The sequence below is a fragment of the Myxocyprinus asiaticus genome, chromosome 46, assembly GCF_019703515.2.
Source record: "Myxocyprinus asiaticus isolate MX2 ecotype Aquarium Trade chromosome 46, UBuf_Myxa_2, whole genome shotgun sequence".
NCBI classification, from domain to species: Eukaryota; Metazoa; Chordata; class Actinopteri; order Cypriniformes; family Catostomidae; genus Myxocyprinus; species Myxocyprinus asiaticus.
The window spans coordinates 25332779-25359389 of NC_059389.1; the positions used below are offsets into that span (position 1 = coordinate 25332779).

The 26611-nt window shown below is 36.6% G+C and overlaps 1 protein-coding gene across 3 annotated transcripts in view; it reads right to left on the reverse strand.

The window, feature by feature from the left end:
- The window catches only part of LOC127435663 (serine/threonine-protein kinase BRSK2-like), a 316801-nt gene that overhangs the window by 125634 nt on the left and 164556 nt on the right, over positions 1–26611 (reverse strand). For all 3 annotated transcript variants that reach the window (XM_051689300.1, XM_051689298.1, XM_051689297.1), the window contains exon 2: positions 23028–23122. In XM_051689300.1, the coding sequence (XP_051545260.1) occupies positions 23028–23122 (95 nt within the window). The remainder of the gene's footprint in view (positions 1–23027; positions 23123–26611) is intronic.

Sequence of the window (26611 nt, forward strand, 5' to 3'; positions counted from 1 at the left end):
GAAATCATCTCTTCAGGTCAGGAATTTAACATCGCACTCCGGTTTAGGCTATACATGAATACATGAGAATCACATGTGAATCGTGTGATACAATAACATAGACATTTCAAGAAGTGGAACATGTACATGATGTCTTAATTAATGTAACACAACAGTTGACAAGCTCCAGACACGCACAATTAAACAAGACCGTAAGTCGAGACCGCACCCATCCGATATGAAATCACACCATGCGCATTTTCATTCATAAGGTTTACACTTTAGAAATACTGGCTTTACAGATTAATACATTTGTTGTAATTTTGGATATGTTTATTTAAAATGTCGCTTTATCCTTGATAATCAGTCAAACTAAAAATAGAATCCACTATTCGTTTTGAAGTCATTATTCGTGCCTTTCCAAATAAGGTATTTGGCTTCGGCACATCCCTAGTACATATGCAACCGATATTACAGTAAGTATTAATTAGACAGTTTGTTACCACCTAAAACAATGATGAAGGGCCTTCATTTTTAGAACCATCATGTTTCGTAGCACAGAGGTATGGCATTTTTTACACCAAGAGGCAGAGGTGCGCACTTTTTTCACTTACATGTGTCTGGAATTTGTTGATAATATCTCACTCTACGTTACGCTACATAAGTTTTGTCATACCGTCACAATGATGAATCAAAAGTTCAAACTTTTTTGATAACTTTTCATATTGCTGAATCTTTTATTCCGATCAGGTGAACGGCCTAGGACTAGTTTGTTTTAAAAAATTGAAAAAACGAAAGGGTGGAGCAAACATTTGACGGGACAAAACTATTCATCCTGATGCAAGGAATCACAGGAAAAAAAAAATTATTTTGTTTCTAGGCTTTACCTTTAAAGAGTTATAGCCCAAAATGTGCGATTTGTTTTTGTTTTGTTCACTATAGCGCCCCCCCATTGGCCGATCGGTCCGATTACATGTGTGTGACTAGTCAGCCGGACTACTACCAATCCCCAAAGTTTCAAGTCTCTATTCACGATCAGTTTTAGGGGATAATAATAATAATAATAATAGTAATAATAATAATAATAATAATAATAATAATCTTAATAATTACAACAGGATTTCAGCACCTAAAAAACAGTTCCGATGTGAACAGCCCTTTCTTCTGGATGGAGTGAATGAAGTTCAGTCTCCTTTCTATAGATCTACACAGGTCAATGGCGATGTCAAGCTTACCAGAGACTGAGCTCGACCGATCAATATATACAATTCAGCCAGACCATTATAGCCAGACCTATAGCCAAGTGACAACTCATAGGTTATTCCTTTGTGAGAAGTAACAAAGACACCCAATTGGAAATTCTCTATCATTTGTTAAAAGTCTTGTGGTAAGGAGAGAATTCAGTCTAAATTCATGTTTTGCTGGAAATATATTGATTTTCCAGATAAAATACTCATCACATGAAGTCAATAACACTTCTGTCATCTGTATTGGTGTCGGTACATGCTTCCTTCTTCCCCAACATGATGGCCAATTCTTTTCCTGTCAGGAAATAGCTTGGCGTAAGTGCCTATTGACACATTTCGAATGGAGGAGGGCTTTGGCAGTTGGCCCTAATGGAATATTTCGGTTCCTGAAGCATGGTTCCCCACTGGCACTCCAGCATGTTTGAGCAATTAAGTCTTTCAATCTGCAGGGAACAGTGCCCACTCATTATCTATCACCATTAGAAACAGAATCCACATTTCACACCCACCACCAACCCAAGGGTGGTCACTCCAGATGATGTTGAGTAAAACACTTCAACATGCTTATTAGCACGAGCGGCCAAAGAGCAAGATGCATCCAGATGGATCGTTTCCATAAACGAGGCCATGACTGAGATGGAATAGCATGAAATGTAACTCAACATGGACTAAGATGACCTTGGTGGTGGAAGGTGGGTAGAATTTGTTTTATACTCCCAAAAAATAAGCGTAATTGATTCCCCTGCACAACATTTTCCTCCCCTGGGGGCCGGTTGCACCAGCTATACGTAAGCCTAGTTGTGGCATAAATGGGCACTAAGTCGCAATTTACGCACCACTAAATATTTGAGTGTTGCACCATTAAACTTAGGTAGAACGTAACCCTACGTATAAACTAAATATTTACGGATGCCTCAGACCAGGAGTAATGGTTGGAATATAAAAGCAGAATGATTTTTTGACATCAATGAGCTCATGTTTTGTGTGACAGGCTTCAATCCTTTCAACATACAGTATGATGTTGACATTTGCACTCGTTTACATTTATGAGAGAGAAAAGAAAAAAAAACAACTTACTTTTAAGTGGCTCTTCAGCATGAAACCGATCTAACGGTGCACTTTTCAGGGTGTGTCACTCGGTGTCAAGTTTCAACATTCAAAATATATACAATACCGTTCAAAAGTTTGGGGTCACTTGCCTTTGATCTGAAAGTGTATGCTTAAATGTTTGAAATTAGTTTTGTAGAAAAAAATATAATTGTGCCACCATATTAATATATTTAATTACAAAACTAAAATTTTATTTTAAAAAAAAAATAGTTTTTGAAATTGATGACTTGGACCAAATAATAAAGAAAAGCAGCCAATAAGTGCCCAACATAGATGGGAACTCCTTCAGTACTGTTTAAAAATCATCCCAGGGTGATACCTCAAGAAGCTGGTTGAGAAAATGTCAAGAGTACATGTCTACAAATTCTAGGCAAAGGGTGACTACTTTGAAGATGCTAAAATATAACACAGTTTTGATTAATTCTGGATTTTTTTAGTCACAACATAATTCCCATAGTTCCATTTATGTTATTCAATAGTTTTAATGACTTTACTATTATTCTAAAATGTGAAAAAAATAAAGAATGAGTAAGTGACCCTAAACTTATGAACGGTAGTGTATATATGATATTAAAATGAATAAATGTCTATTTTTCCAGCCTGTTGTATTAGTATTTATTTATCACCCCTTATTTATTTTAGATACAGTTCCTATTTATTGTTATTAACACAGGGCAAACATACTATTGATCAAATCTACTTTTATTACATATCGTATTTTAATGGGGATATAATTTATTACAGCTGACAGTTACGTGAACAAACAAGGTTTGAACATCAACCGTAACAAGATCAAATTGAAGTTCACGGCTTTTTAACACTTCTGTGTACACATTTGAAGGCTGTTAATTATTGGATTAATTCAGGTAAACATCATATTATGCGACTACGCATTACTTTACGGAGAGCTTACGACCTACTAGTTAAGTCTTGCCTTAAGAACAGGTGGTGCAACCAAATTAAGCACTGAATTAGTTACAAACTAACTAGTAGTTACTAAGCCCTTAGTGTGAACTTTACATCCCAACTTACATGAGACCTTACGCACAGCTGGTGCAACACTACTCTGGATATTAAAGACACTTAACATACTGTAAGAAAGAACCAGAGGCACAGATGTGCTGCTTTCATTTAGAAGAGGGCTGGAGCAATGGGTAATCATTCACTGAGACCAGCTATTACTGTTAGAAGAAACAAGAGAAAGACAGACTGTATGGCAGAGCAGCTTAACTGACTAGTTCCAAAAAATCTGAACTTCAAATATACCCCCAGAGTAATTCACCAATTTCAGACTTTCAGAAACTCAGTTGGTCGGTGACATTTCAAGTGGTGCAAAACCTTTTGGAGCAAAAATCCATTCCCAATTTAGTTCAGTACGGAGCAATCCATACTTGCTAGAATTCATGTCAAAGACAGAGGAAAATCTGAGGAGAATGGGGAACAAAATTAGAGCAGAATGTCGGTTGACCTTCCATTGATTGGGTCACATCATGGACTGAAGAACAAATCTTAAAGGAAGATTTTTAAATACCCCTAAAGTAACTAGCAACAACTAATAAAATAATAACTTAACATCCAAACTCACAAAACTGTGATAGAGATGTGGTCAGTTGGCACATAAAGTATCACTGCAGTGTAAAAAAAATGATACATTTTTATGTCAAATTTTTAAATAATACAGAATGGTTTTAAATTATTATGGATTAAAAAAAAGTCACCTAAAATTATGAATTTTTATAATTAAAAAAAAAGTAATGGATGGTCACCTACAGTGTGACATGCTATATAATCAGAATTCATGAAAAAAAAAAATTAAATACAATGGTCACCTGCAAAAAAATAATTAAAAATAGTAATAATAATAATTATAATAAAGAAATAATAATCAAATAAAGAGTGAAAAATATATAATCAAAATTGTACAAAGAAACTGTGACCAGTTATAGTATCTAACCAAAACAACAGAACAAAATAATCAAAATAAAACAAAAACATTTAAAAATAATTTTGTGTGCAATTTTTTGACCTGATATAAATAAGAATAAATAAATAAATATTTATAATATATTTTTCGGCGGAACTTGCCGAACATTCAAAACAATGCTGGCTGCTGGGCTAAATGTGCTCGTTAGATTTATATATGTATATATATGGTGGTATTTTTACCAGCTGAGAACAAACGAAGAGCTAATAAAATGTGTAAAGGAGTCAAAACAGCGCCAGGAATTCCTCCGTTGCACACACAAATGAAGATATGCTGCAAAGACCGCTGACAACGGTTCCGACGCCTGTACCGAACTGTAATGAGCAACATAGCTCCTATGATGAGAAGAACCAGGTATGCTTGAGGTCAGTATTAGGCAAATTACTTCCTGTTTTTGGTCCGATTAGACGTCTTTGGTCCATGCTACGTTCATATATCAATCGAACCGCACCAGAGTTCGTTTGGAAGCGGACCGAGACCCACTATTCAAGGGGTCTCGGTCCGCTTGTTTGGTGCGCACCAAGGTTCGGATGGCAGCGTTCACACTTGTTCAAATGAACTGCACTAACAGACCAATCGCAACAGAGTTCGTTTTAATCGAAGCAAACCTGCCAAGTGTGAACACACCCTAAGTGAAAATTAGGCTGGCTGGAGCATTCAGTGTCGGTTTTGAAAAGTAACTGTGTACACTGTAAAAAAAAATGTCTGTAATTTTAACGGTAAAAGGCTGTAAAAATGCTACAGTAAAAAAACGTTAATTGGTTAACGGGTAGTTACCTTAAAATATACTGTAAAAAATTATAATATATTTAAAAAGACAATACGGTAAAAATTAGATGTAAAAAGTAGGATTTTACCGTAAAATTAATGGTAAAAGATTATATTATGTTTAACAAGAGAGTACATGTACTTTTTATGGTAAATTATTGTTAAAATTACGGTAAAAAACATAATAAAATAATCAGGTGTTCGAGTGACCCAAAACATTTCATTATATTTTATGGGAATAGTTATGTTTCTTCTTATTTTTAATATCATTTATCTACATTGGGGTGTTCTGTGTTATATTTAATGTAGTTTAGTTCATGTTTATTACATTATTTTAATTTCACGTGTTACCCTGATGGTGTTTAGTGTTTGTGTGAGTGATACTGAGCACTGTCTCTACATGTTTATTGGTCATTGCTCTTGGAAAGGCCTCTATTGATGAACTTCATGTCATCATGTGCATTTCTGTAAATACTACGGTGAGTAACAATACATTATAAAGTGGAACGCAGATTTTTACAGTTTCTGAAGTTTAAAGTACTACATTTATATAATTTAATAATATAAACGGTAATGCACCGTAAAATATACAGGCATCAAAATTACATCCCGTAAAGCGTGAAGCGTGATTACTATATTTTTTACTGTGAATTTCTGGCAAACACAGCTGCCAGTTTTTTACCATAAATTTAACAGGATTTTTTTTTACAGTGTACCCTTACTAAACAAAAATTATTGCAAGCAACATTTAGATTGCAAATATTATTAGATTTTTCCTGGTATTAGACCTTCTTGGTTTTGGCTTTCATGATGTGTGGACGTGTTTTAAAAATGTTAATTGGTATTATTATTTGGCTGTGATGTAATGTATGATGTCCATAGGCATAGGGTGTCTTATTCATTGTGAAACTGTGTTTTCTTAATGGCATGAATCGCACTGAAGGCCTAGACTTAAAACGCACGGGCCGCCACTGAAATTGTCTGAATACTGTTCACAAGAATCTAGGCTGTCATTTAAGGGTTAAACTTCTGGTGCACTGAGTCATGTGACACAACAGCATGCCGTCGATTTCCGTGAAGCACTTCTACAGTGCCTCTGGTAAGAAACCTCTTTACGTTTTTTCACTGAAACCTGTTTGGGTGTAAAGAGTAGCATCTCAAATTTTGTTTGATATGCCGCTTTAAAAAAATATTTATTTTCGCACATCATTTTAACATGGTTGGCTGTGACTGGATGATGCTGGCTTTCTATAGCTTGGTATTATCGAAAATTTCACAACTTAGTCCCACTGTCCACACACACTACCTGGACATACATTTTTAGGAAAACTATTTGCTATTTATTTTTTGATTGTTTATTAGGTGCTACTAGTTACAAATCAAAAAGGGGAATGGAAAATGCACACAGCAGTCACACTCGGTCTCAGGAGGATATACAAATATACACATTACAGTCTAAAATCTAAGCTCCATGTTATAAGTCATCTACCCACATATGCAAAACTCAAAACCTGCACATCAGAGGTGCATCAATCTCACTTTTCGCAAACAGAAAAAACAGCAGTGGGAAAGTGGGGGAGAGCGAACACAAAACGAGCAAGACAAACGTGCAAATAAGATTGGTGAAAAAGCCGTGGAACACCTGAGGGTGCTTAAGGTCTTTATGAGCAGGAATGGAGCGGGAGGGATCCTCGGCGGGAAGATGCTTCTGTGCTCCGGGATAAATGAACGGAGCATCTATAATCATTTGGCAGAGAGGAGCGAAATGAAGGCGGGGGGGTTGGGGGCTTGCACTGTCATCGCAGTGTCAGGATAACCTGATTAGAGCTCACCGTGATTCATCGAGCGCTCCTACTCTTTCATCTGAGCTGTTTGGAAAACTTCTCCTTTTTCACATTTCCTCCATCAAACCGTAGCTTTCTACCTTTCTGTTTCTCAATTATTCACTCTCCTCTCTCAATCTTTCCGTATGATGCTTTTCGAATTTTCTCTTCCAACAAACATTTTTTCAGTCATCTCATCTCTCCTTCACATGAGGAATTAATGGCTCAGACGCACATAATTATGCACATTTATAAGCATAAAAAAACCTGAAAATCCAATGAACAGTTGTTTTTTCAGTCAAGTCCAAGTTTAGTGTTTAGATGTACTTTTACCGTGGTATGAAACATCTCAGATTTTCGTCATACCACCCACCTCTAGACACGCTCTTGATAGAATTCAATGCATTGGGAAACATTGACACGAACCATGCAAACAGGCCTTCAGTGAGTCCATGACTCAGTTTCCCCTTTGTTGGCTGTTCCCGGCTTAATTTTTTGGAAATGCAGGCAGAAGCCATGTTCTCCATCTCTCTCTCTCTGTCTACAGGATTGCAGGAGTTATGGGGCGCAAGGTCATGTTTTAGCCTCCCCCACCCCTCACCCCACTCCTGCTTCAATTATTTGCTTCAGGGGACATTTACTCCAGCCTCTGCAGACCTCTCCATCCCATTTCCCTCTGTCTTTCTATCAGTTCACATCACTCACTTCACATTTACCGCCCCCAACACAGTTTCCATTTTTGTGCATGGCTTTCTGCTTTAGAATCAGCCAAATTGTGTGCCTTCTCTTTTGTGAAACATTGACTACGTTTACATGGACACCAGAAAGCAGCTTATTGCGAGAAAGCGGGTTATTGCGAGAAAGTAGCATTCCCGTTTACATGCACTGTATAAGTGCCGTACTCTTTACTCCCATATACATGCGGCTCAGTTAGTAAGAAGCTTTCTCCACAGCAACGTAATTTCCCCGCGGCACTTGTGTGAATAACAAACATGGTTTCCAAGGAATACTTCACTATTTTTATTCCCAGTTGCTTTGCTTTATTGCCAGATATTTCAGAGTTGTTTTCTTAACTTTTTAGCGTGACTTGCAGCGGAATTGCAGTGCAATAGTGGGGTTTCCCTCTTACTTTAAACTCTGCGATTCCGCCAATGTACGAGCGCACACGTGAACATGAGGGACCGTCAATATTTTACAGTGGTGTGTATAAATAGGTATAGTTTATAGTGTATGTGCTTTTACCACTGTACTCACAAAAATGTTGAATTCTTTCTGCTATGTTGACTTGTTGATGGGCTCCATTCTATGACATTTGTTCCCCGGTCTGTTCACACACTTGCACACTCTACCTGTTAGAACATGACCACATAAGCTGTGTTTTCCGGGAGAAACTTGGGTGTGTTAATCTGTTTCTCTTAATCCCTTAAATGGTGTGAGGAAATCTGCGTTCTCGTTTACATGATGTTTCAGAACGCCACTTTCTGCAAAAACTCTGGAATAAACTGTTTTCTTAAGTCCATGTAAACGTGGTCATTGTGGGAATCACAAATTCCTTGTCTATTTTCCCAACAAATGTCAAAACTTTCATTAGGTTTCTTAAGGATTTAGAATCAGTCCAGTCGTACTCTTATCCAACATTGCGGTAATCACTAAATTCCTTGTCTGTTTTCCTGAAAAACGTCAAAACTTTTGTTAGGTGTCTTACTGTTTTAAGGCCTTTGCACACCAGAGGTGACGCGATAATGAAAAACGAATGGCCAATGAATGGCCCTTTCACATTAAAAGCGAGGTGAATAATGGCCGTTAACACATTCACGACTTTACAATAGGTGGTGCTAATCGACAAGCAATTTTACCCCGGTAAGGTAGGTGGTGCAAAGCAACTTTCAGCTGGTGTGTCTTTCGCCCATCATGGATGAGAAGAAGAACTACTTAAGAAGTTCAATAGTAAACAGCCATAGAATCACAATATGAAAGGCAAGCAAGCGAGTTCTCTAGCAAGCAGATCGGAAAACTCTGCAAGCTGCAGCAGCGATAACGAGTTTATTGTTGATTTGCTCAACAAGAAAGAAAACATTTGAGACACTTCATAAACTATTTCAGTTCACCTGCTGGACAAGTTGACTGGCAGTATTATCATGTATACAAAGTCTGATGGGTAATTAGAAAGAATCAAGTGTAATAAATAATATTAACGTTTAAAACCGTTGTTATCAACCATTGTTATCAACCGTTGATCCAATTGTTAGCATTTGGAGCAATACTGATTATATGTCAGAGCCACTTATACTGTATATATTTGTGCTATGTACATTTGTTTAAAATCATCTACTTGTTATACATTTGCTCAAAACCCTGCATGTTACGAATTAAGGGTGACAACATCTTAACACAAAACCCATCTTTAGTCTGACCCACTTTTAGATACTTTACTGTTAACGACAGTAGAGCTGTTAAAGACTGTTTGGTCTAGGTGTGAATGGCTTCATAGGAATAATTTTTTTCTATTCAAAATGTTAATGGTTAATTGCAGCGAAATCGTGGCGAAAATTCGTGTTTGGTGTGCAAAGGCCTTTAGACCATTAGGCTAATCACAACGTCTGATAAAGCTTTAGTTTCCTTTTCTTTTTTAAAAAAAAAGCGCAAAGGTTTGCAAAAGTGATGCTCCATCGTGTGACCAAAAGTTGAGAAATTTAAACTCGTTATTTTGCATGCCATCCTGTTTCAGCCTTATCTTGTGACTTTTCTACATACCACAAAATTGTGATAATAGCAAAGTCCTTGTCTGTTTTTCCAAGAAACGTCAAAACTTTTGTTATTCTTATCTTAAAACTTTCATATTCATATTAGGGATGTGCACGGATAGTCAACATTCAGTTAACTGTTCGACATACCACTATTATTCTACACATGCAAAAGTGTCTCAGTGAGTTTTGACAAACCATTTGGTTTCCGGACGGGTCTGGGTCAGCTTTTCATGTATAGGGTGAATTAGGGGCTGTTCAAACATGCTTTTGTGTGTGTCTGTGCTGTTTTTCTAAATTCTGATAATATGCGCTGGACGGATGTCTTTGACAGTTGCTCTGAATCTCAATGTTTTTTCTTTCAGCGTCTCACGCAGGATAGCCCCATTTTTAGACACCAAGTTGAAAAAAAAACACCTGCATTGTGTTTCATTTGTTGTGCTGTGTTATGAAGTAGTTCAGGTTGCAAAGTTTAATAAATTGTACTTTTAAACAGGTATCCAATGTGTAATCTCCCTTATTGTGACAGCTTATGAGCTGGCTGTGACGTGACAAGTGTCCAAATTTTCCATAGGTGTGTTGCTGTTTTAGAATCAGCCAAATCGTTTGCATTCTCTTTGTACCGAACAACATCATGTTAATCACAAAGTCTGACAAGGCTTTAGTTTCCTTTCATGTTTTTAATAGAAAAATTCAAGGGTTTGCAAAAGTTATTCTCCATCATGTAACCAAAAGTTAAGAACATTTAAACTATGTTTTTTTTTTTTGCATGTCTTCCTGTTTCAGCCTTATCTTGCTACTTTTCTATGTACTACAACATTGCAGTATTTGCAAAGTCTTTATCCTTTTTGCCAACAAATGACAAAGCTTAAGTTAGGTGGGCACATCCTAAAGGCATTTTTGCGTCCTTATCTCTTTTCTTGGCAACAGACATCTGTTGACCAATAAGAATTTTATACAAGCAGACGCAGTTGTGCTTTTGGAAATAAAATTCTCTTTATTAGATCACCCTCAAAATATTAGGCATTTCTTTCCATCATACGCTCTGCCAGAGCTCTCTCTAGTGTGTAAGTGCCCTAACCTCTCAGCCAAACCTTACACAGATGAAAACAAATGTCTTTCAATATTTCACTGAGGGCGTTCTGACCACAAAAATAAAATAAACCAACAGCCTCTGTATTGAGATCAGAGTGGATATTGAACGGTAGTCACTGGACGCTTTTAAATCAATACCAGCTGAAGCCAAGGGGAGACGGTGCAGATTGTGAGGGTGATATATGCCTCGCAAAGGGCGTCTAATACTCTGTTCAGATTGTGATAGGCTTCTACTGAGATGAATGAAAAAATAAATCTTCACTGGAATATATAGCTATTTGGTTCACAACCGCACAGCATAGATCTACAAACACAACGGGAAAAACTGTCTTAGCCTTTTTTCCGTGGGAACAATTAATTTGAGCACAGAGTGTATAGACCGCTTGAGGAGTGAATCAAGTATTCAACATGCCATATCAGTCGCTGAGGGTTTTTACAGTTCTAAAACATGATGGACTTCAGTGGGATGAAAACTTTGTGTTGAATACTGCTTAAACATAGCACCTCAGTTTGATAATTTCCTTTTTGCTTCATAAATGACTGCTAGTCTATCTATAAAGGTGTGTTCACATTAACAGTGATTAAATTGCTGGGGGTTGCTGTACTGTTAAATGTAGGGAACACTTTGTTTTTCTACATGCTGTTCTGTCTCGCCCACAGTCAAGCACTCAACCTTTAAAAGTATACTTGCAGACGATGCCCACAGATGCTTTCTGGGTGAAACTGGATATTCAAAGAGAAAAAATGTAGAGCAATATGAATATTGAAACTCTAGCTTCCCAAGCTACAAGCTACACATTACTTAAAGTAATTAAACTACAGTCAAGCTACTCTTTTACAAAAGTATTTAGCTACGTATAGTAAGTATAGTATCTACAGTAACTACATTGAAACTATTTAAAGAAGAACATATCTTTAGATATACAACAATTGGATAGTATTATTAATTCTGCAATCAGAAGTTCTGATAGATATTTTTAATTGACTTTGTCTTATGAAAGCTTACCATGGTATTTGTAGTAAAACCACTACAAGTTTTCCTTTCCAATGTTTCAGTATCTGGAATGGCTAGTGGCATTCTTGTATTCTTCATAACACTGTTATGATTCCCCATCTTCCTTCTTATTTATCAATACAAAGGGGTGGCTATTCTATTGCTTTTCCACTCCCCTACTGGCTAGTGGGCATTGCTCTAGTGTGTGTGAATCAGTAGCATGGAGTTATGGTATATGATACTCATGTCGAAATGACAGACTTGAAAGGAAATGTTTGTGATGATGCACACATAATGGGCGGAGCACCAAGCACCATCTGCTAATAACATTGGCATTATTCTAAAGGGCTTCAAAGAAAGTCGGTCCTGGGATGAGTTCCCATAGCACCAGCTACTGACGCAGCATCTCAATCCCTCCTTTCAGGAAACCAAAGTTACAGTCATAACCAAGACATTTTCGCCAAAAAAAACATGGTTGCTACAACATTACTATAGTAAAACCATGGATAATTTTCTTAAGCGTTAAAAATATAGGGTCACAAAATTAAATTGAACATTAATTTAAACTGTTTTGCACACACAACACAAAATTCACATGACTGTTACTTTCTGTTCCTGCTGCTGCTGGTGCATAGCTTGAGTTTAAGTTTGTAGCCTGCTAGCCTGCAAAACCTTCTCTATTTTTCTTCTGTATTTTTTTTTCTCTTGAAATACTTACTGCACTTTACTTTCTATTGCGATTTGTTGTGATTTACTTCCGTGCATCCGCCTTTTCACTTTTTTAACAAACAACTGCAGTAAGTCATGGCACAATCACATGTTATCTTCAACTGCACTGCATGCCACATGTTTTGCATAGCTCAATCCGTAAGTAATGAATGTAAGGAATTAGTTAGTCGGACCACGAAGATTACTGTGTGACACATCCAAACACCAGTGGAGGTCAGTGAGAAAGAGAAGCCATTAGATACTGATTCGGATGTGGTCAGTACAGCGAGCCATGTACACTCTTCGGTTCTGGCAATAGAGCACCATAGCAGGGCCAATGGGTGACGACTCAGTGACATAGCTGCAGGACAAAGCGACACCACTCTCCCATTCCTGTTAGGGTTTCCAATTAGTTCTCCCCACTCAGTGACACACCCACTGCGAAGACTGTTGGAAGCACCCTGGTTATAGATGATTCTATTGTAAGGTAGGTGGAAATAGAGACTCCAGCTGCCATTATCCAATGTGTCCCGTAGATGAAAGCACCTGACATCAGAGCAAATTTAAAAGTGCTGGCTAATGCTAAATGTAGATTTTCTAAGATTGTTATTCATGTCGGGACTAAAGATGTCTGGCTTCGCCAGACGGAGATCACTACAGATTACATCAAATAGGTGTGTGAACTTGCAAAAACAATGTCAGAAACTGTAATATGCTCTGGTCCCCTCCCTGCTTTTAATGGTTAAGAAATATACTGTATAGTAGATTATTGTCGCTGAGTGGCTGGATGTCTGAGTGGTGTCCAGAGAATATCTTAGGATTTATATACAATTGGATGAGTTTTTGGGGTACACCTGACCTGCAAAAGAGAGACTAACTCCATCCTTTCAAGGAAGGTGCCGCTCTCCTCTCTAGTAATTTGTCTCATAGTCTTAATAGTAATAGTGTTTGACTCACTGGGACCCAAGTCAGGAAGCAGAAAAATTGGCTAAACCAACCATCTGCTAGCTGCCTTGAGATGTCACACAGGTCATATAAACTAGATATCATATAGAGACTCGGTCTGTTCCCCGAACCACCAAACACACAACCTTTAAGTCATTTAGGGAAAAAAATTATTGATTTCAAACTAGAAAAAAAAAAATTAACAAAGTTTGGGCTACATAACATAAGATCTCTTTCATCCCAAACACTAATTGTAAATGAAATTATTACAGATCATGGTTTGGATTCACTCTGTTTGACAGAAACCTGGCTTAAATCGGATGAATATATTAGTTCAAATGAGTCTACTCCCCCAGGAATTGTTATAAACATGAGCCTCGCCTAAAGGGTCAAGGAGGAGGTGTTTCTATAATTTACAGTGATGTATTAGTGTTATTCAGAGGTCAAAATACAAGTTTAATTTTTTTGAAGTGAGAGTGACATTGTCCGATATGCACTCACTGAGCACTTTTTTAGGAACACTATGGTCCTAATAAAGTGCCAAACTTGGTCTTCTGCTGTTGTAGCCCATCCGCCTCAAAGTTCGACATGTTGTGCATTCTAAGATACTATTCTGCTCATAACAATTGTATGGAGTGGTTTACAGTAGCCTTTCTGTCAGTTCGAACCATTCTGGCCATTTTCCGTTGACTTCTCTCATCAACAAAGTGTTTTCTGTCCACAAAACTTACGCTTACTGGATGTTTTTTGTTTTTGGTATCATTCTGAATAAACTCTAGAGACTGTTGAATGTGAAAATCCCAGGAGATTAGCAGTTACAGATAAAACCAAACCAGCCCATCTGGCACCAACAATCATGCCATGGTCAAAATTACTGAGATCACATTTTTTCCCCATTCTGATGGTTGATGTGAACATTAACTGAAGTTCCTGACCTGTATCTAAATTATTTTATGCATTGTACTGCTGCCACACGATTGGCTGATTAGATAATCGTATGAATAAGTAGGTGTACAGGTGTTCCTAATAAAGTGCTCAGTGAGTGTAAGTATCTGTGGTATTTTGCTCTTGCTACTGTATACAGACACCCAGGGTCCTATACAGACTTTCTTAGAGACAGAGCTTTATTTGTTGGTGACTTCAACATTCACATAGATAATAAAAATTATACATTGGGATTAGCATTTATTGACATTCTCAACTCTGTTGGGGTCAGACAAAATGTGACAGGACCAACTCATTGCCTTAATTATCCGTTAGATTTAATTCTGTCTTATGAAGTTGATGTTGATAATATAGCAATTCTGCCACAGAGCGATGCAATCTCAGATCATAACCTCGTCTCTTGCATGTTGTGCTTAGCTCACTCTACAACACGTTATCGATCGGGTAGAACTATTCTTTCAACCACTAAAGATAGCTTCACTAATAATCCTCCTCAGGGATCAGTATTAGGTCCTCTGCTTTTCTCCTTGCATATGCTTCCTCAGGGAGACATTTTCAGGAACCATGGATTTAGTTTTCACTTTTATGCTAATGATACTCAGCTTTTTATTTCTTTGGGACCTGTCAGAATTTCCTAATTCACCAAGCTAGCAAAGTGTATCAATGATATCAAAGCCAGGATGGCTAAAACTTTCCTTCTACTCAAATCTGACAAAACAGAGGTATTAATTATTAGACCAAAAACCACTAAAAATGCTACAATATGATTCATCTCTCAATGGATGTACTGTTACACCATTTTCTACAGTTAAGAACTTGGGTTTAATATTTGATTGCAATCTATCCTTTGAAAATCAAATTTCCAATGTTTACAGAACAGCATTCTCCCACCTCTTCCTGGTTTAGTCCTCATCGGCCTAGACTAAGTTTTCTTTGAGGATTCTGCACCAGCCAGCCTGAGTGGATCTGTCTCCTGGCTTCCTGTTCCTACTCTGCCTTTTAGTTCCTGGCTGCCTGATGCCACTGGACTCACCTTTGCCTTCAGGTCTGCCACCATTCATCGGCCTGCCCACCTGCATGGTCATCGGTGTTCCCTGATTCAGCCACCCAGCCTAGCCCTCCTTCCACCCTTCCCCTGTCTCAAGCCAGTCAGTTCTCCACCCACCCTGAGACTGTTTTTGGCCCTTCAGGGATCTTTAAATTTGTTTTTTCCTCACCAATAAAGCCCTTTTGTTGAACTTTGCATTTCAGTCCTCATCCCTCCCTCCACACCTGACATGCTCACTGAGGGCCTAAAGACAAACAATTTTTAAAGCATTATTTTAAATTACATTTTTAATATAAACTGCTCACTGAGGACTTTAAGACATTGCTAACATTACAGCTTAATTTTCTGTTACAGCATATTTTGTAAAGCTGCTTTGAAATGATGTGTGTTGTGAAAAGTGCTATACAAATTGGCAAACTTGACTTATAAACTAGAAACTCCCATTTTTAAAAACTGAATCGAAACATAGCGATAAACAACAGCAATTAAATAAAAAAAATGCTTAAAAAAGAAGGCAAAGTCCCTTTACTGTGCAGGGCTGAAGTGAATCAGTGAATCACTTATGTGAAATTGTTCATTTACAGTACATGGACCGTGTGAAAGAACCAAATTATGCTAAGTTTAATGAAATTATTTATTTTAACTGGTTCATTTACATGTCCAAAAGAACCGATTCACTTAAATGATCTGATTTCCCAAGTGCTACATGAGAGAGAGAGGACGGTTTAGGTGAGCACTTTTGATAACTCCCTCGACCCTTTTGCCGTGTAAGCAATATAATGTGACAAATGTAGCGTTTTAAAATGCTACAGTGCTACTCGCTGGAAAATGTAGTTTGTTACTGGAAAAGCGACATTAATGTGAAAATAGCTGAAATACTATCACACTATTGAACACATTAGTAGCGTCGCTACTTTTAGTTAAATACTCCCCAACACTAAAGTCTTGATTTAATCCATTGAGATTGGAACGTGAAAAGATGGTTGGAAGGGAGGGGTTGAAAAGTAAGAGGGATTTCAAACGTCATCTTAAAGGAGAGTCATTCCAAATGGCGCATGTTCAAACAGTTTTATTAAAAATCAGGAATTACAATTTTTTGGAATAATGTGGACTGATGAATTCTAAGCAGATTGACTTTAAATTGCTGGAGGTTGCCAATTTGCTGTTGGTTGTGTTAGTTACTAGTATGCATTCACTGTTTGCATTCCCATTGGCAGTTGGTGCATTTGCATAGTGAACTATGCTCAACTTTGTTGCATCGGCAACAATCTCTGTTGCCTCAAATCGACAACTCTTATTGAAAATGTATGACTTCGTCGCCTTTTTGCTGCAATTTGCCGTCAGTGTGAATGCACCTTAAACTGTGTCTGACACTACTAGAAAAAAATATGTACCTCTAAGGGCCAGTGTTATGCACAGTTTATGCAACATCAAATTATAATTTTAAATACTGCTTTGATTTACAGCCCCTAGTTCTGTACATACTGCAATTCTTCCTCCATTTCTCTTGGCTTCCTTATCTGTATCCATCTTTTCCCTGTTTTGCTCTCTCTCAGTGTTTGATGCTGTGTCAGTAGTGGAGGAGAGAGCGAGTCACGGTGGATAATGAACTTTAATCAGGCCCAGAGCGCACAGGAAGCACAATCATCAGAGCGCTGATGTTCGCACTAGCCACTTGCTGTGCCGCCTGCTCCCTTTACACACACACACACATATGGTATTCAAAATGACCCACTATCTGCTTCTGAAAGAAATCAGTATGCATTATGTACAGTATAGTGTGTCTATATTTTCTGTTCGCATGGAACACCTGGATGACCAAAAATTTGCTGTATACAACAGAGAGCACATTGCATGGAATACTGTATCCTGTATGCACTAGGGCTGGGAAAAATATCCATTTTCCAATTAAACACAATCTTCATTTGAAGAATCCTGATTCTTAAAATCACAGGATCAGCAGATAGACAAACTTTTCTGTGGAAAGTGTTTTAGAAAGTAACTTTAAAGTAAGAATTTTAATTAGTAATTTGTAGTGGATTACTTTCTTTAAGTAATTTAGCCAACACTGATGGCAGCATGGTAACGTGTGCATTTCTCATCCTTCTAAACTCAGATACGCTAATGCTAACCTATTTCAAAATTTGGTTGACTAAAACTAGCTTGAAATCTAGATTAAACCTCTCGTTTTTAGAAACACATTGAACTGCTCATATGAAGACAGCATGACTGAAATTAGTACTCATACTACTTTTATCCGCTCTCTGCACACTATGTTACGTGTGTTTAGAGCTACAATATGAGTGTGTAGTCTATAATCTCAGTAGTTTCACAAATGTTAAACATTCCCACAGGAACTGACAGTGCAACACATTCCATTCGCTTTCTCACATAGAAACAATGCACTCATGCTCAATCACAGAAACCATCAGTTAACACAGTTAGCTCCTGAACTGCCTTGCTGTCTAAAGTCTGTCAAATGCCCTCAGAAACACAAACAAAATACGCTAACTCCAGTGAATCCTATCATAACTGCCAAAAACCCAAACTCAAATCCTTATCTAACTTTCATACCTACCATATTTTTTTTTCTTTTTTCATTTAGGCTTATCCTCCCACTCTTATAATCCTTAAAGGTGTAGTTCACACAAAAAATTTAATTCTGTCATCATTTACTCACATCATGTTTTTCTTTCCTTCATGCAACACATTTAGCAGAATGCTATTGCATGTCACAAAAAATTAAGTCCTATAGGTTTAGAACCACATGAGGGTGAGTAAACGATGTCTGAATTTTCATTTTTGACTGAACTATCCCTTTAAACACAGCTGCTTTGCCTCTAGATATAAAATCAGAGGTGTGGGCACTCTGGTGACTGACTGTGAGAATCTAATTTCTCATGGTGTGCAGCGTCTGGACGTGTGTGCCAGGACAGAAACAGAGAATGTGACATTTGCATTTAAAAAGGTGACATTTGAGATGCCGGTCTGGAGGCACAGGCATGAAAAGAGAGACAGGTGCTGGGATAGCCCATATTTAACTCAGTGACAGCAAGACGACAACGAGAATGTCAAAGGCGGGAGTGCGACAGCACACACACTCAAAACAGAGGCTGCTGCCCAAAATAACCCTGACAATCCATTCAATCATCTCTCGAACCCATGCGGAGATAAATTGCTGGGTGTTCAAATCAACTTTTACCTCATACCGAAGTAATTACATGAAAATAAGGGCTAAAAATGTAATATCTGTTGTCGTCGCATCAAACTTCAAGTTCAAGCAGGGTGGTACATGCATTATGTATGTGAGATGTGGAATTAATTATACTGAAAACACTGTTTAGACCTGACATGAATATGATTACTGAGCATTTAATCAGATGTGCAGTCAGGTTGTTTGGAGTTCATGATGGTGTTGATGAGGCCTCAGTGATGCTGATAGGCAGTGCATTAGGAATAAAGATACAGATATATGCACAGTGGAAAAGAAAACACTGACAAAAAGGTACCATGGTATTTCCCAGCATGATCTCATGAAATTTACGTGACTGTGCTGACATTTTTTGCAAAATTACATAACATGGTTCCTCACACATATCGTGCCAGTTCCGACATGAAATGACCACTGTGTGGCACTAAAAGCAAGTTACATTTTCTCCCAAACAGATGGGGTTTTTAAGATTAATGCTTCAAACCAAAACCTAACCGACAGTCATAAAAAGCAAATATGACATGAAACAAAATTGCTGAAGCAACCATGTTGTTTTGTGGCACTTTTATGACACTTTCAGCTAATATGTGGACTTGCGTGTTTTTTTATTTTGTTAATACTTTTTCTGAAGAAAGATAAGCATAAATTATTATAAAAGGCATAATATTAAATCTCATATATCAATATTTATCAAGTAATCCATTATTTCATAGACAGGGGTCAAAACAATAATTTTCGCCTATGATTTTGGAGCAAAACTACAGGTCAAAAAAATAACTTTAGAAAGGAGGTAGCGTCATTATTTTATTTTTACACAGATATTGGAAGATCTATTACTAAAACCAGTTGACTTCAGCACCCCTTGTTGTATTATGTGCCACTGGTGTGTCCAAAAAAGAAAAAGAAAAAAAAAAGAAAAGAAAAAAAGGCGTTTTTTGTGCTGTTTTTCCAAAGATAAAGTGTCTATAACTCCAGAAATATTAAATATTTCTTAATGTCCTTATACATTCTGGTTCAGAACAAACTTTCCTTTTTGTTTCTTCATTTTAAGGCTCTACAGTATATAGCTGAATCCCAGTGATATGGGGCATCGACAAAGCACAATGTGCAGTTATAATCTTTCATGTATTTACTGAACACATCCCATTAAACATTAACAGTGCTGTGGAAAAAGTATGTGAATCCCTATGCTAAGTACGACGACAACAAAAAAAGCTAGGCTAAGTATGAAAAAAAAAAAGAAAAGCTAATAAGAGTCTGGAGTTGGCAAACCTTGCATCCAATTAATGAAACGACAGCTAGAGCAACTCATAAAAAGCACTCAAATATTTTGAGTTTGCTATTCACAAGAATCAAGAATCCTTGCAAAAAGAGATTTCAGAAGACCTACGATCTAGAATTGTTGCTTTGCATGATGCTGGAAGGGGTTATAAAATTATCTTGAAGAGTTATCTGTCCACAGTTAGACACATTTTCTATAAATGATTTAGTACTGTGGCTACTCTCCCTAGAAGTGGCCGTCCAGTCAAGATGACTCAAAGGGCACACCACAGAATGCTCAGTGAGGTAAAAAAAAAGAACCCTAGAGTGACAGCTAAAGATTTGAAGGAATCATTGGAACTGGTTAACATCTCTGTTCATGAGTCTACTATATGGAAATCATTAAACAGGCATGGCGTCCATGGTAGGACACCATGAAGGAAGCCGCTTCTTTGCAACAAAAACATTTCTGCACGCCTGAAGTTTGCCAAAGACCACCTTCACACTCCACAACACTACTGGAAAAATGTTTTGTGCACTGATGAAACTGGTTTAATTGTTTAGGAAGATCACACAGCTCAACGGAGAAGTACGGTGGATCGGCCAGTTATTAAATCCTAGGATTCACTTACATTTTCCACAGCACTGTGAATGTTTAATGGGATGTGTTCAATAAAGACATGAAAGATTATAATTGTTTGTGTGTTGTTATCTTAAGCATATTGTTTTTGTCTATACTTGTGACTTTAATGAAGTAGAGATCACATTTTATGACCAATTAATGCAGAAATCCAGCTAATACCAAAGAGTTCACATACTTTTTCTTGCCACTGTATATTAATGTGGTTCTATAAGACCAGGTTGGTGTATTAATGGAAATACTATGATTATTCAACATGTACTGTTGTATTAGCTCCTTGCAGTACCATATTAATAAAATGGTATATAAATATGTAAAGCCAAACTTTCGACTATAAGCAAGTCTGATCAACATGATGAGCTTTTTTGGCCAAACACTGCTCTATATTGCTATATTGGCATTCCAATTCGCCACAGGTGCTGTTTGTTTCCAACAATCTTACATTTGGACCTGTGCCTTCTGGCATAATCCTAGTTCCACAAATATCCAAAAGAGTTGTATTTTTTTTTTAGGTTTCTTATCGTGCTCAAAAGAGCCAATTCTATTTATTGCCGCTTATCCTCGGACAAATCCCTCTTCCTTATAACATCAGTTATAGCAGAATGAAAAAAGTTATTTTAAGTTTTCTACCCAAACATTCATTTAAGCGTGTGTATACTCTAAATTAAGACATATCACAAGCTTGCCCCCCTTTCGGAACAACAACAGGAATCTCATAATTTAGTATTTATCCCTTGAAATAAAATTATCCTTAATCAGGTTCTTGCATTTTAGGTTTCACGCTTCAGGTTCCCATGGCTGCTTTTATCAGAGGAGATAATTATGGGCCAACTATCACCCAGAGTATTGTGTAACAGGCAATAAATAACATCATATGGTTGTAGCTACTATTGTTTTATTCATTCATTAATTATCTTTACTTTGGTACAACTTCTGGACAAACAAAGAGGCGGCGGAAATGAGAGCATTAAAGGGAAAGTTCACCCAAAATCTCTGTCATTATTTACTACTATTTATATTATTAGGGCTAGGTGACATAGCTACAAAAATTATATCTGAAAATTTTTCAGCCTATTCACAAAATTTAAAAAAATGGGTGGGTAAAAATATTGATTTTATGATGCATCGTGATCTTCATTTGAACAATCTCGATATCGATTCTTAAATCTGAACTATACCCCTATGAATCGTTACTGAATCGGAATCGAATCAAGAGCTTGTGAATAAGCTAGTCCATAATTAGTCTATTGATGCTCTTTATGAAATTTAATGACAAAATAAAAAAGCACTTTAAAATCATAGCAATGCAATGATATTGCTTAATTCATGATATTGCTTAATTCTATATCGTCAGCAAAATCGTCGTGATTTTATCGTGTATATTCTATTTATCGCCCAGCCCTATTTACTATTATTTATTTGTCATTATTATCTATTATTCACATTATTTATGTAGTTCCAAACTTGTTACTGTTATTCTTTTAAGGTAAAACAAAATAATTTTATTTTCGCAGAATCTTTACACAGCTCTTTTCAATTCAGTTCAGGTTGTTCGTAGTGACCACATGTCAAGCTTCAGAAAGATTTTAAAATACCATAAAAGCACCATTAAAATGTAATAAAAGTAGATCATACTACTTGTGCACTATGTTGCAGTCTTCTGAAATCATGCAATAGCTTTGTGTGAGGAACAGACTGAAATTGTACTTATTACTCACTAATTAGCCAAATATAGCGTTTAACTCGTATATGCGTCCAGAATTCAAACATATTGTTTTGGCTATGTTGGGAAAGCTACATAGAACCTGTACTGTAGCTTCCCAAGCTACAAGCTACTCATAACTTAAAGTAGTTAATCTACAGTCAAGCTACTCTACACTACAAGTTATTAACAAAAAGCAGCTAACTACATTGAACCTATTTAAAGAAGAAATATTTTTAGATATATAACAATCGGATGATATTTGTAGTAAAAACATAGTAAACAAAATTAACCATAGTTACTACAGTTAGGGTTACTACAATATTACTAAAGTAAAACCATGGTTAATTTTCATAAAGGTTAAACAAATAGGTTTACAACATTAAATTGAACATAAATGCACATTTAAAATACACTAATAAGCTAGAAATCATCCTACTTTATATAACTAAATCGAAATATAGTGATAAAGAGCAGCAATTAATGAAATATCTCACTTCAAAAAAATGACAAAGTCCCTTTAAGGCTGCACAGTGAATCAGTGAATCATATATGTGATTCATGTGACATGAATCAAAGGTATCATATGGCTTCATAAGACTTGAAATATAGTACACAAGTCAATTTGAGTTTGAGTGTTCCCTTTGAATTGATTAGACCTAAATAAAAATTCTTCAAAACCTACTTTTGTGTCCTAGAGAAAAATAGCATACAAGAAATGAAAGCTTTTATTTTTGGGTGAACTGTTCCTTTAAGGGAGATGGGGGAGAGAGACCACTCTTGCGTGGAAAGGTGACATTTCTAAAGGAAGAATGCAATCTTACCTTCATTAACACGGATTCACTGAGCTTTTCTCGATTTACAATCTTTATGGCGACTTTTTGACATGTGACACAATGGACTCCAAGTTTTACAAGACCTAGAGAAAAAAAAGAGAAGAAATAGGGTAAAACGGAAACATGACTAGCTATACAAACAGATACATTTTTCAGCGAGATTATTTTGTCTGCAGCATGGCTCGGATAGTATTTTGACATTCTGGCATCAAATCTACATCAAAACTAAACAAAAACCCTCTAACATGCCATATCCTTTCAGATCCAAAACATAAGCTCCTTTCTCTCAGAATCTGTGAGACGCGCCATTCATACCTGAAGACAAACAGCATCAGGTACAGTAGATAAGCAAAACTGTGAACAGAATTGATGGCGTACATCTACTGAAAAGGGCTTTCAGGTTTATCACTTTGACACACCGTTTCATGGTGCAAGAGCAGCACGTCATCTCAGGGAAATCGCTTTTCAAAACATCCGCCACGTGGTTAACACGTTTATTACTCATAGAGGTGAAGGTTTAGGGCTTGTAACACGGTTCCCCTCTCATTCTGACTCTACATAAAACATGTTTAAGGAGTTTCTATAGAAAAATCTTTATCGTAAAAGCCCCCTGGTCCTTGGTGATTGTTCAGCAAACATTTTCAACCAAGACAAAAACCACTAGAGTGGATTTAGCCAAGTTGTTTGCCGATTTGAAGCTAGAAGTGTTAGAATTGTTGGGTAGATAGAGAGGCTTTAACGCCTGTGCAAGACAAGATAATGAATCTTTCATATCCTAAGGTGCGTGCATACTGGAAAAGTGGCAACACATAAAAGAAAATGCTGCGATTTGCAAAGAGCATGCTGTGAATGGGTGTGGTTTGTAAATAAGGGCAAATTCCAAACAGCAATTTTGCACCCTTCACTGAAAAGTGGGGTGTACATAAAACATTTTTAAAAAACAACCTAGGAAACCATATCCACACTGAAATTGTTAATAAATTTAACAGACCAAATTTTCAAGTAAAATCTACACATAATACTTGGTGGCTTTAATTATAAATTCTCAAGTAAAATATTTGAACAGGTCATTTTAAGTAGAAAATCAGACTCACAAAACAAGAAGTTACCAAATGTAACAAAAATATCAACAATTAAAATAGCGTAAATCAATTTGCAAACAGTGAAACAATGCAAGCTCATTAATTGTTCAAGCCCAGTGCAGGCTGGGAACACCAGCTCTGAAAAGTTAAGTAAAATTGACTTATTTTATTTAATTGTGAAATGTATTCAAATTAGTGAATAAAAATGACATGGTTTTCTACTTTAGGATCGATGCATTTCTCCAGTTTCTCTAACTTCAGGCATATTGTGGACTTCTAGGAAGTAAAGTCTCGTTAAAAAATTTTTCACACTGAATATCTTTTTTATTTGACTACTGACAATGTTCAAGAGTGCATGTATATGCATCACTGGATATTTATGTCAATTATTATTATACATTAAGTCATTAAACCACCACAGTATTATATCCAGCATATTTCAAATTCTGTTTTGTGTTTAATAGGATTCCGTGGTGGAATTTATGCTGATGGAAATGACATTTTTAAAGTTTTGTAAATAAAATGGTCAACTCATTTGTCCTGTTAAAGAACATTTTATAGCATAACATTTATCCTAAATACACATAATAAAATAATATTTTTTACACTTCTTGCATCATTTGGCAAAATTACAGTTTGATTAGAAATGATGGCAAAATAATTTTCACAATAGAAAAAAAGATAATCGTCAAAATACTACAGTCTTGACCAAAACAAAATAGGTATCATTTGAAAGCTTAGAAGCTCTACTTTCAACGTATGCAGGCATTATGATCAAAACCAAACAAGTGCTTTGAAATTTGCAGACAAATCAGAAGTGTGACATTTTGATAATTTATGAAAAATGTTGCACTGTACATATTATTGCAATCAGTAAAAACATCATACTGATCAAATAGCCATGTGTCATATGTTGTTGGAAAGCTCTAAAAGAGTATAATACAACCAACCTATGTGTTTTACTCACATAGGATTTTCTTTTTTTTTTTTGCATTATAAGCCTTTAACTTTGGGTATGCCACTACAACAGGAAATCTTTAAAAACACCTTCAGACCTTAAAGGGTTAATGTTGAAAGTCTGGGTCTCGGACAAGGCTAAAACAGTCAAATCTATTAATAAAATGCATTTTAAAAAAAGTACCAAAAATTAATTATGAAGATCTAGTAAACATTTTCAGTTCAGTTTTAATGAGACCCTCATGCAAACAAAAAGAAAAAAGTTGAAATCTGTTCGTTTTGATGAAAATCAAGCACTGGGACATGAAATGACATGAAGTTGAATAAACACCCATATACGTTTGTTTGTTTTTTACCAAGCGTCCCACGAAAGACTAATGCATACAAGTTTAAATTAATTTAAATTAATAACACACATAGGTTAAGCGTTTTTTGGCTACAACAATCTTAACAGCTATAAACATGAATTTTGCTGCTATGTTATCAAGGTACCCAAACAATTGATGCTCACTTTCAAGTGGAATTCGCCCTAAACCCTGGCCTCATTCTAGCCAAACTCACTTCCCTGATTCCCAAGTGACTCTCAACTGACACTCCTGATAAGCTCTGCTCTCATAGACTCGATGGCTCTTTACGAAGTAAGAAAAAGTGGTTGGATTTGAAGTACGGTAAAACTCAAGAGTGCAGAACTGTTCCTTTGAAAAGCTCTGCTGAAGAGGAGATGGAATAGCAAATTCTGAATGTCATTTGTATGCCACTGAACTTCAGGAAGGGGATGCTACTCCTAGGGTCGTTCCAAATGAGAGCGACCAATGGGATCCCTTCACAAAGTTTCCTTTTACAAGGTACCTTAAGTGTACATACGATGGTCAATTTCAGAAAGTAATTTTGCAATTTGAGATTATGTGAATTTATGCAAGAAAACCTGAGGGGTCGTTCAGTGTCAACTCAACCAGAGGTCCCTGGCTCATTTTATATCTATATATATATATTTTGTTTTAGTGGTGAAAGATAAATATAAATGATGACCAAAGCCAAAATATTAAATGCCAATATTTAGACAACTTAGTCAATATTTACTAAGTAATCCATTATTTTGTAGAGGTGCAGTGTTGGGGTGTAGCTAATAACAATTATCGACGCTACTAACTTAACTACATTTTTCAGTAGCTTGACAGTTGCTCAGCTGCTTTTAAAACAGTGTAGCTTTTCCAGTAGCGAACTACTTTTACAAGTAAGTAGCAGTGTAGTGCAACCAAACGCTACATTATGTTTTGGTCAGATTATAACAAATAGCCTTCTTTATTGTGTAGAACCCAAGCTTCTACCGGCAAAACGTCTGACGAACTTGCAGCGTATTCTGTCTGCTGCTCAAAATCAGTCAGCGTCATTCTTCTTTTTCTTTTGTAACGGCAGACCACAAACTAAAATAGTGCATTACCGCCATCCAGGGGTGTCGCTAGGTCGAGCCCCAAATGATTTTGGTCCAGCCCCCAATGTTTTTATTCGGAATTACAGGTGTTTGAGTGGAAC